Source organism: Eretmochelys imbricata, chromosome 23, assembly GCF_965152235.1.
Source record: "Eretmochelys imbricata isolate rEreImb1 chromosome 23, rEreImb1.hap1, whole genome shotgun sequence".
NCBI lineage: Eukaryota > Metazoa > Chordata > Testudines > Cheloniidae > Eretmochelys > Eretmochelys imbricata.
In genome coordinates, this window is record NC_135594.1 from 14,653,047 (window position 1) to 14,668,930 (window position 15,884).

At 60.5% G+C, this 15,884-nt stretch overlaps 2 protein-coding genes across 3 annotated transcripts; both read right to left on the reverse strand.

Moving 5' to 3' along the window:
* Nucleotides 1-10: 10 nt before the first annotated feature.
* LENG9 (leukocyte receptor cluster member 9) lies at nucleotides 11-3,317 on the reverse strand. Of its 2 annotated transcripts, none has more exons than XM_077840069.1 (2): nucleotides 3,234-3,317; nucleotides 11-2,659 (listed from the first exon to the last, which is right to left on the reverse strand). In XM_077840069.1, the coding sequence occupies exon 2, from the start codon at nucleotides 2,638-2,640 to the stop codon at nucleotides 1,357-1,359; it is 1,284 nt and encodes a 427-aa protein (XP_077696195.1). In that variant the 5' UTR covers nucleotides 2,641-2,659; nucleotides 3,234-3,317; the 3' UTR covers nucleotides 11-1,356. The 2 variants fall into 2 exon arrangements, with proteins under 2 accessions (XP_077696195.1, XP_077696194.1); XM_077840068.1 differs by lacking the exon at nucleotides 3,234-3,317 and adding an exon at nucleotides 2,886-2,939.
* A 2,012-nt stretch (nucleotides 3,318-5,329) lies between these two features.
* CDC42EP5 (CDC42 effector protein 5) lies at nucleotides 5,330-14,265 on the reverse strand. Its single transcript, XM_077840187.1, has 2 exons — nucleotides 13,999-14,265; nucleotides 5,330-7,465 (listed from the first exon to the last, which is right to left on the reverse strand). Exon 2 carries the CDS (start codon nucleotides 7,463-7,465, stop codon nucleotides 6,887-6,889), a length of 579 nt encoding a protein of 192 aa, XP_077696313.1. The 5' UTR covers nucleotides 13,999-14,265; the 3' UTR covers nucleotides 5,330-6,886.
* Nucleotides 14,266-15,884: the final 1,619 nt, after the last annotated feature.

Genomic DNA, 15,884 nt, shown 5'->3' on the forward strand with positions numbered 1-15,884 from the left:
TGCTTTGGGCCACTGTCATCTTTTTATTTTTTTGAGACTGGATCAGGGGATCCCATGTGGGAATTGGGATGCCGGCGTTTTCCCTAGTGCCTGTGACCTTGGGCAAATCGCTCCTGGCCAGATTTCCAAAGGGATTTAGATGCTGAAAGATGCAGACAGGTGCCTAATGTGGCATAAAGTGGCCGGGCTTGCTTAACCTTCATAGTGCTAAGCTGGTTTGGAGAATCCCGCTGGACTCTCCGCATCTTTGGTCATCATTGAGTATGAACTGTAGAAGACAAGCCCCTACCCCTGCTGTGAATGAATTCCTGCTTGAGCGAGAGCCGTTAGTCTAGTCCTTTGCTAGCACCAGCAAAGGCCGCAGATCGGCCCGTTCCTATCCGTAGCAAGAGGCTGGAACGGGTTAGATGCCAATTTCATCGTCTGCACACGGTGACCAAAGACTGTTTCTAGCTACAGTGATTGGAATTTAGAGAAAGGCACAGAGAGAGCTGCTTGGGAATGGGTGTTTCCTTGGTACGGGTTCACCCGGGCTGTTCCTGATTTGGGTATAAAGGGGAGGAAGCAGCTGGGAAAATTGCCGTTGATTGTAGAGAAAATTGCTTGAAAAGACACGTCCGTGTTGTGGGGCAAAATGATCCAAGAGCATCAAATTCTTCCCACCAACCTGTGCAAACCCACAGGGGTGAGGGGAACAGACCGGGGCTCGACCCCCTGTCTTCCAGCTGCAGCAGCTGAGTTTGCTTGGGTGGGAGCCTGGGTTGTGGGACCCTTTGCCATGGAGCGAGCCAGCTGGCAAAGGACCAGAGGCAGGAGCTCCCTGGGTCCACCCCAGACAGGTTGTACAATGAGCCAGGCCCTGCATCTCAGCTAGGAACTCCCTCCTCAGAGGCTGCCGGCTGGGTGAATGACTTGGGGTTTAGGAAAGGGGGGAGATGCCAGGGAAGGGGATTATATGCATGGGGGCAAGGTGAATTGGGGAGCAGAGCCTGGGGCTAGAACCCAGGCGTCCTGGCTCCTAGATATCCCTGCTCCTCTCTCAGAGCTGCAGATAAGAACCCAGGAGTCCTGGCTCCCTACACCCCCGCTATAATCACTCAGTCCCACTCTCCTCCCAAAGCTGCACATGGAACCCAGGAGTCCGGCTCTCAGCCCTGCCTGCCCCCATAACTACTAGGCCCCATTCCCCTCCCTGCAGTGGGGACAGCCCAGGAGTCCTAGCTCCCAGCTTTCATCTTGATGAGGGGACCTGAGAGAAGAGCTGCCCTCCCCTCAAGTTTTGATTTGGGGGGGTGGATAGAAGGGTCAGTAGGGCCCCAGCTCCTCTGGATTTGGGGAGGGCTGTAGGGCACCCGCTCAGTACAGATCCAGCTCCACAAGGGTGCTGTAAAACCCATCCGTCCGTCTGCCCCTGCCCACCTGGCACAGACACAGCGATTCCACTGCCTGGGTCCCCAGCTCCTCCCCGGGGGGCTCTGCAGGCAGGCTCAGCTTCAGCTCCCCCCCCGCCGGGATCTTGGCCACGGTGAGATGGAAGCAATCGTGGGCTGGGAGCGGGAAGACAGTCAGCCCCTTGCAGACAAATCCCTGCTCCAGGGCGTGGGCCAGCCCTGCCAGCTCCGGGCCTGGCGCGGGGGCGGCGTACAGCACCCGGCCCTGGAAGGTGCCCAGGCCCCGGAAGCGCAGGAGCGGGGCAGGCGGCAGGAGGCGTCGGTGCTCAGCCTGCAGCTCCCGCAGGGCGGTGACGGCCGCCTGCATCTCGCCAGCACCGTCCAGCCGGAGGAGGCAGAGGGTGAGGTGGAGGGTGGGCAGTGGGGCGCAGAACTCGGCCAAGCCGGGGTTGGCCTGGGTCAGGGCCTCCTGGAGCTGGGCCACCGAGCCCCGCAGCTCCGGGCTGGTGATGCGCACGGCCACGAAATGGGTGGGGCGTGGGGGCTGCGAGGCCACTGGGGGGCGGCTCAGGGCTCCTGGCTCAGCTTCGGCATCTTCATCCTCCTCTTCGCTCTCCGGAGCTACGGCTTCCTCTGGCACCCCGGCTCCACCGGCCGGCGAGCATCCCCCAGCTGAGCCACCATCCCCCATTCCCACGGCCTGTTGGCCCCCGGCCTCTTCCTCCATCACCTCCAGGATGGTCCGGCCACCCCCGGTGGAGCCGAAGACGTCGTCCAGCCGGCTGGCTTTGTCCCACACTATGCGGCCGCAGTATTTGAAATACTGGATCCTGTGCTGGGGTATGGCCAGCACCTCCGGCCCAACCGAGGCCAGGTCCTCCCAGGAGAAGGCCGTGAAGGCGTCTTCCCGCACGCCGGAGAAGCGATCCAGGTGGCCCACGGTGAACGCGCCGGGCGGCAGCTGGCGGTCCCAGAGGATGCGGGAGACGACGTCCCCGGCTGTCTTCATGGGGGGCTTCTTGCTGGGGCGTTTGGGGGGCGGCTGGGGGGCGGCAGGCGGGGCGCCGGGGTGGGGGTTCCGGCAGCGGGCACCAAAGCGGCAACTGCCCGCCAGGAAGAAGCGGCAGGCGGGGCTGAGGGTGGGGGCTGGATCTGTAACCCCCGGCCCATCGCACCCCGGTTCCGGGGCTCCCCCTGTGGGGTCGGCTGGGGGGGCAGCAGAATCTCCTGCAGCGGACAGGCCCTCCATTGCGTCAACAGAGTCCGGTCTGCAAGGCAAAGAGAGAGTTAGCACAGGGGCCAGGGCCTTTCCCCTTTCTGGAGGGCAGGCCCCGATCTGGAACGGGACAAGGGGCCTTTCCCCTCTAGGGGGCACTGGCTTCTATCCGGCCCCAGGGCAGGGGACTGGCTGGTTGAGGGTGGGCAGGGACTCCGGCCTGTCCCCACTGGTAGCAGGCTGCAGGGGCCGATCCTGCTGCATTGATCAGGAATTACCTGCCCCTGAGGAGCTGGGTGTCCCTGAGCCAGGCCTGCATGAGGATTTCCTGCTCTGGCCGCGCCCCACCCAGCCGGGCCACTTGCCCAGGGCTATAAAGGGAGCTGCAAGGGCTGATGGGAAAGGCGGTGACATTTTTATGGCTCTAAACCCCAGGCCTCCAGCAGGGGGCAAAGAGCAACCATGGTGAATGTGTAATTCGCTGATTAGCCCCGCCCAGAGCCAGCAAAGAAACCCAGGAGTCCTGGCTCCCAGCCCCACCCCTGCTCTTACCATTAGACCCCACTCCCCTCCCAGAGCCAGGGAGAGAACCCAGGAGTCCTGGCTCTCCCCCGCAACACGCTTACCACTAGACCCCCCCGATTCGCTCCCCGAGCCTGTCCTGGCTCCCAGGTCGAGAGCCGAGGACTCTGCTTGTCACAGTCCAGGCCCTGTTACCAGCCCCGTCCTTGCCAACTTCCTTGACGACAATAATGTTCCCCTGCATAACTTGACTGTGGATGGGACGGGGCGTCATTTGGACTCTGAGATAAGGCATAACCGTCCTTTAGCCTTGTGTCTGAACCATAACCCCACCCAGCGCGCAGGAGAGAACCCAGGAGTCCTGGCGCTCCGCCCTTCCCCTCTCTAACCACCAGACTCCACTCCCCTCCCAGAGCCAGGGAGAGAACCCAGGAGTCCTGGCGCTCAGCCCCCTCCCTGCTCTCACCACCAGACCTCACTCCCCTCCCAGAGCCAGGGAGAGAACCCAGGAGTCCTGGCGCTCAGCCCCCTCCCTGCTCTAACCACCAGACCCCACTCCCCTCCCAGAGCCAGGGAGAGAACCCAGGAGTCCTGGCGCTCAGCCCCCTCCCTGCTCTCACCACCAGACCCCACTCCCCCTCCCCCAGGGAAATGCCCTGTGCCTCATTCCCCACCCCCACCCGACCCAGCCATGCTGATGTTGCATCAGGCTCCCAGCTGCTCTGTTTCACTTGGGCACTTAGCTCCCTGTTCCTGGCAGGGCAGACCAGGCCTCCTGGACAATGTCACCCCACCCACCCCCACCCACAGCCCCGGCCCCAGATCTGTTTACAGTGGAAATCGCCCGGTGCCAGAAAATTCACAGAGCATGACTGGGAGCCCGGGGCACCATTGGGGGACGCTAACCCAGCCGGGGGGGGGGGGGGAGTAGGCGGGGAGGCTGGACAAGGTTTTGGGGCAGGGGAGGCGTTAATGGTGAAGTCCTGGCTTCTGAATCCTGGTGGGCTGACAGGCCTGAGCCCCCTGCGGGAGGATTTACCCTTGGGCCCGGGGGGGGCGACAGGGAAACAGGACCCTAATTCTCTGCTGGTCTGGGGCGGTGGGCAGCGGACAATGCCAGGATAGCGCAGGGTAAGAGGGAGCGCATGTGGGGGGGGGGGGCATGGACAGAGGGGAGCTGGGGTGGGGCAGGGGGGAAGGATCAGGTAGAAGCAGGCCTGTGGGGTGTCTCAGGAGGAAAAGACAGACCCAAGCCAAGCGAGCTGGACAGACGTCTCTTGTCCGCCTGGCTCCGGCGAGGGTGGTGCACTGGGGATCCCTAGCTAGAAAGGTAGGGAAGCCAACGGTCTAAGGGCAGGGGGGTGAGATAGTGAAAGAGCTGGAGAGAGAACCCAGGAGTCCTAGCTCCCAGCCCCCCTGCTCTAACCCACCAGCCCCCACAGAGCTGGGGAGAGAACCCAGGAGTCCTGGCTCCCAGTCCCCCCTGTTCTAACCCACCAGCCCCCACTCCCCTCCCAGAGTCAGGGATGGAACCCAGGAGTCCTGGCTCTCACCCGTGCGCCCCACAGCTCTGAGAATATTTTCTTCCCACTCCCTGTGCGGCCAGGACTGACCCCACTGTGTCCCCTCCTGGCTCCAGACAGCAGGTTCCCCAGATTGTGGGGCTGGGGGGGAGGACTGTGGGGGGCGCTGTGGAATGGATTCCAGGGGCGAAGAGGCTCAAAAACAGGCCCAGCTCCGGACCGAAGGTCGCGCTTTAATGGTAAGAAACAAACATTTCTCTCTCCCCAGAAAGATTGGCTTGAGAGTGAACTCAAGGCAGGGCTGGGGGAGGGGAATGGACATTTATACACCGCGGGCAGCGGGGGGGGGCCATATACAGAGATATAAAAAAATATACGCAGAGATCCATCCTGCTATTTAACATGGGGGGCGGGCAGAGACACGGAGGGCCGGGGGCAGGTGTTAAAGGCAGCGTGCCAGGCCTGGGGCTCGCAGCGGACACACCGAAGGACTGGGGTGAGGAGACCCAGGAATTAGCATAAGATCAGACCATGGCCTTGCCCCCCGTGGCAGTCTGGGGGTGGCTCCGGATGGAGCTCAGCTCAGCCTTGCCCCCCCGCCCCACTCAGTGGCTGGGAGGCGGCTCATCCCTAGCACCCAGGTAGCAGCTTTCATCAGAGAAACCCAAGCCCTCCCTCCCCACACCTCCTCCTTGGGGCAGCACCATGAGCTCCACTTTAGAGGGGGAAACTGAGGCACGGACTGACCATGGACTTGCCTGGTGACACACAGGGGATCAATGACAGAGCTGGGGATAGAACCCAGGAGTTCTGGCTCCCAGCCCCCACTGCCCTCACCCCTAGACCCCATTCCCCTCCTCCAGAGCCAGGGAGAGAACCCAGGAGTCCTGGCTCCCAGCTCCCTCTGCTCTAACCCATGAGACCCTAGACCCTCCACCCCTGGTGAATATAATCCATTAATGTCTCAAGTAACTTTCCTTCCATGTGGTGGGGAGCCCCAGGCATGAAATAGGGGGTGAGGGAGGAGGGAACTCAGGTCATTTTCACAGTGTTACCCAAATCACTTTTCTCATGGCTGATCCATGCCCCCCATCCACCCCAGTGCCCCTGCTCTTGTCCAAGTCCATCTCTTGTGACCCCGGAGTCCAGATGGGGTGTGAGATGGATAAACATAAAACCAACATCAAAGTGTCTCTCCTTTCAGTTCAGGAGTTCCTTCTCCCATTGGGACAGGGGAATGAGGGAGAGGATGGTGGACGCTGACTGACTGGTGGGTTATTTGGTCAATTGCTGAGATGATTGGTGGATTGATTGGTTGGTCAATTGGTTAATTGATTGTTCCACTTGTTGGTTGAGTGGTTGATTGGTGGCACGATTCTTGACTATTCCATTGATGGGTTGGCTATTCGATTGGTTGATCGTTGACCATTCCACGGACCAATCGGTTGGTTGATTGTTGACTGTTCCACTGGTCGGTTGACTGGTCGATTGGCAGGTTGATTCGTGACTAGTCCGCTGATGGGTTGAAGGGTTGCTTGGTTGATTGTTGACTGTTCCATGGGTCAATTAGTTGGTACAAAACTTAGTTGGCAGGTCAATTGGTGGATTGATGGTTGATGGGTCCATTGGCCAATTGATGAGTTGGGCCGGGGGGCGCGGGAGGGTGACTGTTGATAGCTCATTTTGTCAGCCAATGGGCCGATTGTTTTTTGGTGGTAGATTGATTGTTGATCAATTGACAGGTGGACTGACAAATGGATTGACAGGTGGGTTGGTGGATTGATTGAGGGGCTCATTAATAGATAGACGTATTGATGAGTTGACCAGTCAACGGATGGGTGGGTGGATTAGGATTCCAGAAATCCATACAGACAAGGAGGTGAAAATTAGGATCAAACACATTGGGCTTTCCATTGAAGGTAGGATCACCATCCTCGGAGAACCGGTACTGCCATGGGGAGGGGGCCGGCTGGGGGGTAAGAATAAGTGAACAAAAGAAAAGAATGAAAGGAAGAAATGGTGGAAGAGGGGAAGGGAAAGAGAGCAGGAGCAAAAGAAAGAGAAGGGGGAAGAGCATGAAAGAAGGGTGAGGAAGAAGGAAAGAACCAAGAGAACACATGCAAGGGAAGAGGGGGATGGCTGAAGCAGGGGGGGCGTGGATGAAGGGATGCGGGACCAGAAAGATGGATGGGTGGAGGGAATGGGGGGAATGGAAGGGAGCTGAGCCTCCTCTCCTATAGCCCAATCTCATCATCCAGCTCATCATCAAATGTGTATCCATGCCCGGAGCCTTCCTCCTCCTCCTTTTCTTCTTCCTCCTCTTCCTCCTCCCCTACCTGGGGAGCCGCCCCATGGCCCAGCCCCTGTCCCCCCACCGGCCTCTCTGCCCTTACGTCCTCGCTCCGGGGCTGCTCCCCGCACTTGTCCATGACCCCCAACACCTCGTCCAGAATGGACGGCCCCAGATCCAACTCGAAGGAGAAGAGGGACTCGGCGTGTTGCAGTTCCCCCTCCCAGCCAGCGGGGTGCAAATCCGGGGCACCAGGGCCACCCCCCAAATCAGCCGGGCTGCCGGAGGACCCCGAGAGGCGGCTGGGGGACTGAGCCGGTGCCAAGGCCTCGGTGGTGGGGGGCAGCCCGTTGGCCTTGGGGCCCCCGTGGTTGCTGAGAAAGGAGGTGTCCCCGAAGGCGTCCCCGCCCCGGCCGACGTGCATGGTGTGCCGGAAATCCCCCAGCGGGGCGCTGATCATGTCCCGGCCGATGCGGGGCCTCTTCTTTGACTGGGAGATGGGGGACTGCTTCAGAATCGGCATCTGGGGGGCACAGAGAGAGAGACATGGGGGTCAGGGAGACAGGATCCCGCACCTCTAGGGGGCACCAGCTCCAATCCAGGACTGTCTGTCTCAAAGGGGGTGAGAAATGGGGCACGGGGCCTTTCCCCTCTAGGGGGCGCTGGCTCCCATCCGGCCCCAGGGCGGGGACTGGATGTCTCAGGGGGGCTGGGAATGGGTGACAGGAAAAGGGTTTCTCTCCTGCACCCCCATATCTTAGGATAAATAGGGGTCTCCCACTAAGGGTGTTGATCCTAGGCAAAATATCCCCCAACCTATGACATGGGATTATTTCAGAGGGGGTGGAAGGCAGGACTCCTGGGTTCTCTCCCCGGCCCTGGGAGGAATGGCAGGGAGGATGTGGCTCTAGCCCAGGCCAGTGGGGATTGAGAGGGCCGGGATCGAGGGCTGGACAGCTGGGACTGTGGGGGGAGGCGATATTTCCTGTCCGGGGGAAGTGAAGTCAGTTTCCTCTGGCTGTTCTCCCTCGAGCCAGCTGGGAACCCTGGCTTTGTGCCAGATCAGAGCTGGCAGGGGGAGCTCACATCAGGGATGAGGAGAGCCCAGGTCGAGCAGGCGATGGGGGGTTCCAACTGGGGGCAGGGACAGCTGGGGGGGGCAGGGGATTGGGGGGAGGCAGCTGGACAGGTTGCGGGTTGCTCTGATGTAGGGGGTGGCAGGAGAGGGCCAGGGATGGGGCAGATCAGATGGGGGGAGTAGCTGGACAAGGAGGGGTACAGGGTGGCACAGAGGGGGGGCACTGGATGGACAAAGCAGCCCCCTCTATCAGAACAACAGCTGGAATCCAGAGCAGCTGGGCTGGGGTTCCCCACCCCCATGAATGGACAGGGAGACCCCTCTATCTGTCTGGGACTGGGGGGGGGTGTAATGGGGGGAAGGAAAGAGAGATGAAGGTGTGAGTGAGAGAGAGAGAAGAGAAGGAAAAGGGGGAAGGAGGCAGTGACTAGGGAAAAGAGGGGCTAGAAGGGGCCTTTCTGGATGGGGATACAGTGAGCGGGGGTGAGGGGCGAGGAGCAGGGAACCCCCACCCCTACCCCCACCCCACCTGGTTCCCATGAGCCACCACCCCCTACCCCACCCCCAAGCCGCTCCCCTGGGGAAAGGAGTGGGGTGGGGAACCTGTCTGACCAGATTCCTGCTCCGCCCCGCTGCCAGGGGACCCGGATCCAGGCTGAGCCCGGTGCCACAACAAACAAGGGGGCTGGGAGCCAGGACACCTGGGTTCTCTCCCTGGCTGTGGAAGGGGAGTGGGGTCTAGTGGGTTGGAGCAGGAGGGGGCTGGGAGCCAGGACTCCTGGGTTCTCTCCCTGGCTGTGGAAGGGGAGTGGGGTCTACTGGTTACAGCAGGGAGGGGGGTGTGTTGGGAGCCAGGACTCCTGGGTTCTCTCCCTGGCTGTGGGTGAGTCATGCTGGCAGTGGGATCCCAGCAGGCAGCAGCTGGGAGGGGATCTAATGGGTAGGGTTGATTCAGGCTTCTGGGGAACAATGATTCTGCTGGCGGGGGCAGGGCAGGTTTGGGTCCAGCCCCATCCCCAACAAGCGGGAACAAGAGGTACAACCAGTCCCTGGGAGCCGAGTCAGCAGGGCTGCGAGGCACGGGACAGAACCCAGGAGTCCTGGCTCCCAGCCCCCCTCCTCCACTCTAACCAATAGACCCCAGACCCCTCCAAGAGCAAGGGAGTGAACCCAGGAGTCCTGGCTCCCAGCTGCCCCCCCCAGCCCCCGCCCACCGCTCCCCTCCCAGAGCCACCTCTAGCTCAGAGATTCCCTTCAATGCCCCCCATTCCCCCCCCCCCACGACAGTGCCTAGCAGCCCAGTCATGAGCCTGGCCCCTGCAGTGCTGGGTATGGAACGTTACTAGGTGTATTACGGTAGCGCCTGGGAGCCCCAGCCCTGGATCCCCATTGCGCTAGGTGCTGCACACTGTTAGGTGTATTATGGTAGCACCTAGGCGCTCCAGCTCTCAACCGTGACCTCATTGTGCAAGGTGCCGTGTGTTGTTCATTAGGCGAACGATAGTCGCACCAGAGCCCCCCCCGGCATGGCCCCACGGTGCCAGGCCCTGTACCTTTTATTGCTATTAGGGGTATCGTGGTAGCCCCAAGGCACTGCCCCCCTCTCGCCCCACCAGCTATGCGAGAGGGGGCAGTGCCTTGGGGCTACCATAATTTCATTGCTATTAGGTGCGTTACAGTAGCCCCTGGGTGCCCCAACTGTGCCCCAGACCCCCCAGGCGCCAGGTGCTGTACATTTCATTGCTATTAGGTGCATTACGGTAGCCCCCAAGCACCAGATGCTGTACATTTTATTGCGATTAGGTGTATTACGGTAGCCCCTGGGGCGCCAGGTGCTGTACATTTAACTGCTTTTAGGTGTATTACGGTAGCCTCGTGGGCACCGGGCACTGCACAGACCCAGAACAAAGAGCCCATCCCTGCCCCAAGGAGGCGATGGACGGACAGAAGAACGGGGGTGGGTGCACATGGCGAGGCCCCATCAGCCAGCGTGACGGGCAGGGCGCTCAGCGCCAGGACCCAGGAGAGACCTGACAGCTGCGGCTCCAGGGGTGTTTACGGGGAGATCTCCCCAGGGTGTGGGGCAGCCGGGGAGCACCCAGGGGCAGCTTGCCCATTACCCAGCAGGCAACAGCAATAGGGACCCCAGGCCCCTCAGAGAGGGATGGGGAGAGGATCAGGTGGGCGGACACCATGGAGAAGGGGTAGCCAGCAGCGGGACGCAGAGAGGGGACGATGGGACCAAAGCAACAGGCTCGGGGAACGCTGCTGGAACGGGTCCCGGCTGGCGCGAGGCACAGCCCAGGCGAAGGAAGATGCAGGAATCGGGGTGCGAGAGGCGGAGAGTTTGTGTGCGGATGGATGGGAAGGGCCTTGGCCTAGAGATGTCCAGCCTGTGGGTCTAAGGCAGGGGTGGACAAACGACGGTTTACAGGCCGGATCTGGCCAGCCAGTCGTTTTAATCCAGCCCTCGAGCTCCTGCTGGGGAGCGGGGTTGGGGGCTGCTCCTAGCAGCTCCTGGAAGCTGCGGCACGTCCCTCCTCCGGCTCCTATGCTTAGGGGCAGCCAGGGGGCTCCACTCTGCCTGATGCCCCCGCCCTAAGCGCCGCCCCTGCAGCTCCCATTCGCCGGAAACCACGGCCAATGGGAGCTGCAGGGGCAGAGCCTGCGGCCAGGGCAGCGTGCAGACCACCTGGCCGCGCCTCTACGTAAGAGCCAAAGGGGGGACATGCCACAGCTTCCAGGAGCCACTTGAGATAAGCATCGCCTGGAGCCTGCATCCCTGAGCCACCCTCCCATGCCCCAAACCCCTGCCCCAGCCCTGATCCCCCTCCTGCCCTCTGAAGCCCTCTGTCCCAGCCCGGAGCGCCCTCCTGCACCCAAAACCCCTCGTCCCCAGCCCCACCCCAGAGCCTGCACCCCCCAGCTGGAGCCCTCCCCTGCCCCCCGCCCCAGCCCAGAGCCCCCTCCCGCACCCTGAACTCTGCATTTCTGGCCCTACCCTGGAGCCCTCACCCTCTCCCACACCCCAACCCCAATGTCGTGAGCATTCATGGCCTGCCGTACAATTGCTATACCCAGATATGGCCCTTGGGCCAAAAAGTTTGCCCACCCCCCCTCTAATGGTTAGAGCGGGGGGGCAGGGAGCCAGGACTCCTGGGTTCTAGCCCCAGCTCTGGGAGGGGAAGTGGGTCTGGTGGGTTAGAAGGGGAGGCTGGGAACCAGGACTCCTGGGTTCTCTCTGCGATCATCTGCTCTGACCATTTGTGTCACACATCGAAGGGCCCTGAGCGGATGCCTGTTCACTGTAGAGCCGAACCCTTGGGAAGTTGCCCCAAACGGGTCATTTTCCTCCCCCTTAAAAATCGGCCCCTCATTTCCCATCGGGAATTGTTGAGCTTCAACTCCCAGCCATTGGTTCTGCTTAGCCCTCGGGCCGCTAGCCACCCGGGCCAGGCCTCAGGACGCGGGCCGAACAGCTCGGCGAGGTTTCGGCCCGCAGACTGAGAGAGAGGCCCGAGCGACACCCACGTTACGGGCCAGGCGAGACGGGTCGTGGTTGCAGCCACAGAGAGGAGGAAGGGTGGTGAACTGGGGGAGGGTGGGGGGAAGATTAGGAACTCAGCAGGAGCTGACGGCTGGACATCCACGAGGAGACGAGGCGGGGACGGACGGAGACAGCTCTGCGGGAGACCCGACACCGAAGGGGCTAATGGGATCCCGGGCTGTGTCCCCAGGGGAACCTCGAGTGCGAGCAGAGAGGGGATTTCACCTCTGGATCTGGCCCCGGGGCGACGCTGTCGGGACCCCGTGTCCCGTTGCGGGGCCCCCAATTCAAGGAGGACGTCGATCAATTGGAGACGGGTCAGAGAAGAGTCACGCAGACGATTGGAGGGTTACAAAACCTGTCTGGGCGTGAGAGACGCCAGAAGCTCCACCAGTTTAGCTGAGCAGAGAGAAGGTCCAGGGGGGACTTGATCCTGGGCTATCGGTACCGACGTGGGGGACGAATATTTACTAACGGGCTCCTCGGTGGAGCAGAGGGAGATCAGACCCAACCCCATGCCTGGAAGTTGAAGCGAGACAAACCCAGCCTGGGAACACGGCAGAAGTTTTTCCACGCTGAGGGGACTTAACTGTCGGGATAATTAACCAAGAGATGCGGTGGATTCTCCTCCAGCCTCTCAAAGACCTGACCTGGATCAGCCAGGACTGAATTCGGGGCAGCGCCATGGGCTGGGTTCTCCCGGCACTCTGCGAGCCGCTCGCAACGGGCCCTGTCTGGCCGTGGGATCTAGGAGAGTGGAGAAGAGGCCGCTGGGCTGTGGATGAGCTGGCCTAGAGATGAGGGAGATGAGAGGCGACCGAGGACGGAGTCTTGGGGAACCTGCCCCCAAAAACTGGAGGGGGCCAGTGGGAGGATCCTCCAAAGGAAACACTGAAGGAGCAATTAGAGAGGAAGGAAGAGAACCAGGAGAGGCCAACTAGAATAGAACCCAGGTGTCCTAGCTCCCAGCCCGCCCCTGCCACTCTGACCACTAGACCCCACTCCCCTCCCACAGCCAGGGATGGAACCCAGGAGTCCTGGCTCCCAGCTCCCCGCCCCTGCTCCAACCACTAGACCCCACTCCCCTCCCAGAGCTGGGGATGGGACCCAGGAGTTCTGAATCACCCACCATCTGGCCCCCTAGCAATGAGATTATAGCTTCTCCCATGGGATTTTCATGTTTCCATCAGAGAAAGTCTATCGGATGGAGTGTGGTCTACTGACATGAAGGCAGGGGCTGGGAGCCAGGACTCCTGGGTTCTATCCCTGGCTCTGGGAGGGGAGTGGGGTCTAGTGGTCAGAGTGGCGGGGGTGGGGTGGGAGCCAGGACTCCTGGGTTTTACCCCAGTCTCCCAATGACTCTGTCCGGGACCAAGAGGTGTAAGGCCCCCTTCTCCTTGTTTTGGGCTGGTACCAGTAGCATCTTGACTCAGGGTTGGAGCCCCTGCTAGCGAGGGCTGTTTGCTTAAAGCTCCCACCCCCACCCTGGCCTTAAAATCCAAACAATGGTCAGGTCTCCTGGCCTGCCTCTAATCTTATCCAACCCCCTGCAGATTGGAGGGATGAGCCCTCCCTGGGGTTGGGCAAGACATATAGGATTATAGCACATCCACAGAACCCACTCCCAGTCCAGGGCTGGGGAGAGAACCCAGGTGTCCTGGTTCCCAGTCCCTGCTGCTCTAACCCATTGGATCCCCCTCCCCGAGCCAGGGAGAGAACCCAGGCATCCTGGCTCCCAGTACCCCACCCCAGCTCTAACCTGCTAGACCCCACTCCCCTCCCAGAGCCAAGGATAGAACCCAGGAGTCCTAGCTCCCAGCCACCCTGCTCTAACCCACTAGACCCCACTCCCCTCCCAGATCCAGGGAAAGAACCCAGGAGTCCTGGCTCCCCGACCCCCCTGCTCTAACCCACTAGACCCCACTCCTCTCCCAGAGCCAAGGAACCCAGGAGTCCTGGCTCCCCGACCCCACTGCTCTAACCCACTAGACCCCACTCCCCTCCCAGAGCCAAGGAACCCAGGAGTCCTAGCTCCCAGCCGCCCTGCTCTAATCCACTATACCCCCTGCCCCAAAGCCAGGAATAGAACCCAGGTGTCCTGGCTCCCTGGCTCCCTGCCCCCCCTGCTCTAACCACTAGACCCCACTCCCCTCCCAGAACCAGGGAGAGAACCCAGGAGTCCTGGCTCCCAGTCTTCCCTCACGTGCTCTAACCACCAGCTTCCACTCCCCTCCCTGACACAGAACCCAGGAATCCTGCCTCCCATTTGCCCCAACCCCACACGCCCAAATTTCCCGCACGGCGGCTCTTCCTTTACCTCGACCCACTGGCTCGGTGATCTCAAAGCATCCGCTATCCCCTCCGCCGTCATGGAGCCGGATCCCCTCTGAGGCCACCAAAAAGAACCCGGAAAAAAAATTCCTTTACTCACCCTGTACGAATCCCAAGTCCGGAGATCAATGAGTCACGCACAGAGCAAGCCAGAGTCTCCGTCTTCCTGTTTTGTAATCCAGAAATGGAGCTCGCTTTCCCGAGGCCAATTCCACCGCCACCCAAGCCGGCGTGGGTCCGGGGTTTCGCTCTCTATCCGGTCATTTCTCCGCACCCCGATGCAAACGCGCCAAAACTCTCGGGGGTGGCCGGCGAGTGGCGGCCTTTCATTTGCTCCCCGGCGTCCTTCGCCCTTTTTTCTCGTCCACTCGGGGTTTCTCTCCTCCCTCTGGGGCGGTGGCGGCTGGATCTTTATTCACCTGGCTCCAAAAACGAGAGGCATAAATAAGCTGGGGGGGGGGAAACCTACCCACGCCGCTCGTCCAAATGTACACACAGCGCCCGCCTCCGCTTCAGACCCCAGGCCGCGGGCTTTGCCGGGAAAGTCGAGATCCAGAAGTCAAAGCAAATATTATCCCATGGGACGGGGGGGGGGAGGGGGGGAGAGAAACCTGCACAGGCCAATTTATAAAGTTCATTGCATTCCTGAACTTCCGGGAGGTGCGAGTGCCGATCGGCTCGGGCCGGCTCTGTTTGCAGACAGGGCCGGCGAGCAGCTAGGGGGCTAGGCACAGAACAACTTGACGGTGGGGTCTATTGAAAAACGAAGCCGCGCCCAGCGGGGTGCGGAGGGGAAGGCAAGCGGTGGGATCTATTTTATAATACGGGGATGGCAGAGCGAGCGGTTCCTAGCGGGGCGGGATGGATGGATCAGGGGAGGGAGGGAGGGAGCAGTGTGTAGGGGGATAGACAGCTGCGGGGGGGGGTATGGAGAGATAGAGGGGTGTGGATGGGGATGGACGGGGGGGGTGGATGGATGGATGGGGTTGTATGTGTGGGGATGGAGGAAATAGATTTAGATAATTTAAAAGTAATTATTCCTGACTGATCTGAAAACGACGACTTTAAGTTACGGCACTTATTTAAAAATATGTGGATAGATAGAGGGGGTTGATGAGGATGGATAGATGGATGGATGAATGGATAGATAGAGGGGGTTGATGAGGATGGATAGATGGATGGATGAATGGATAGATAGAGGGGGTTGATGGGGATGGATAGATGGATGGATGGATGAATGGAGAGATAGAGGGGGTTGATGGGGATGGATAGATGGATGGATGGATAGATAGAGGGGGTGTGGGGATGGATGGATGGATAGAGGGGGTTGATGGGGATGGATAGATGGATGGATGGATGGATAGATAGAGGGGGTTGATGGGGATGGATAGATGGATGGATGGATGGATAGAGGGGGTTGATGGGGATGGATAGATGGATGGATGGATAGATAGAGGGGGTGTGGGGATGGATGGATGGATGGATAGAGGGGGTTGATGGGGATGGATAGATGGATGGATAGATAGATGGATAGATAGAGGGGGTGGACAGGAATGGATAGACAGAGGGGGGTTGATGGGGATGGATAGATAAATAGATAGATAATGTTTGACCGCGCTCCACAAGGACCAGGAAATGCAGAAACTGACAGAAGTCCCCAGGACGGGAATGGGGAAGGCACGGGGCAGTTGGCACAGGCCCAGGGGAGGGCTGGACGGAGCAGAGTCAGCCGCGGCAGCGGGCGCATGTGAAGTTCCTCGAGGGTTAACGCCGCCAGCGGATGGCGAAGAAACACCGTTACCAGCTGCCCGCTCCAAGGGATAAAATAAAGGAGTCGGGATCAAATTAACTCGGAGACCCAGTTACAGCGTCAGTAACCAGTCAAGGGACAGAATCAAGGTTGCTCAGATAAAGCAAAGCAAATTGCTGCCTAGCTTAATTGTAAGCACATCATGCCCGCTGCATGACGGGCAGGGGCCTATGACG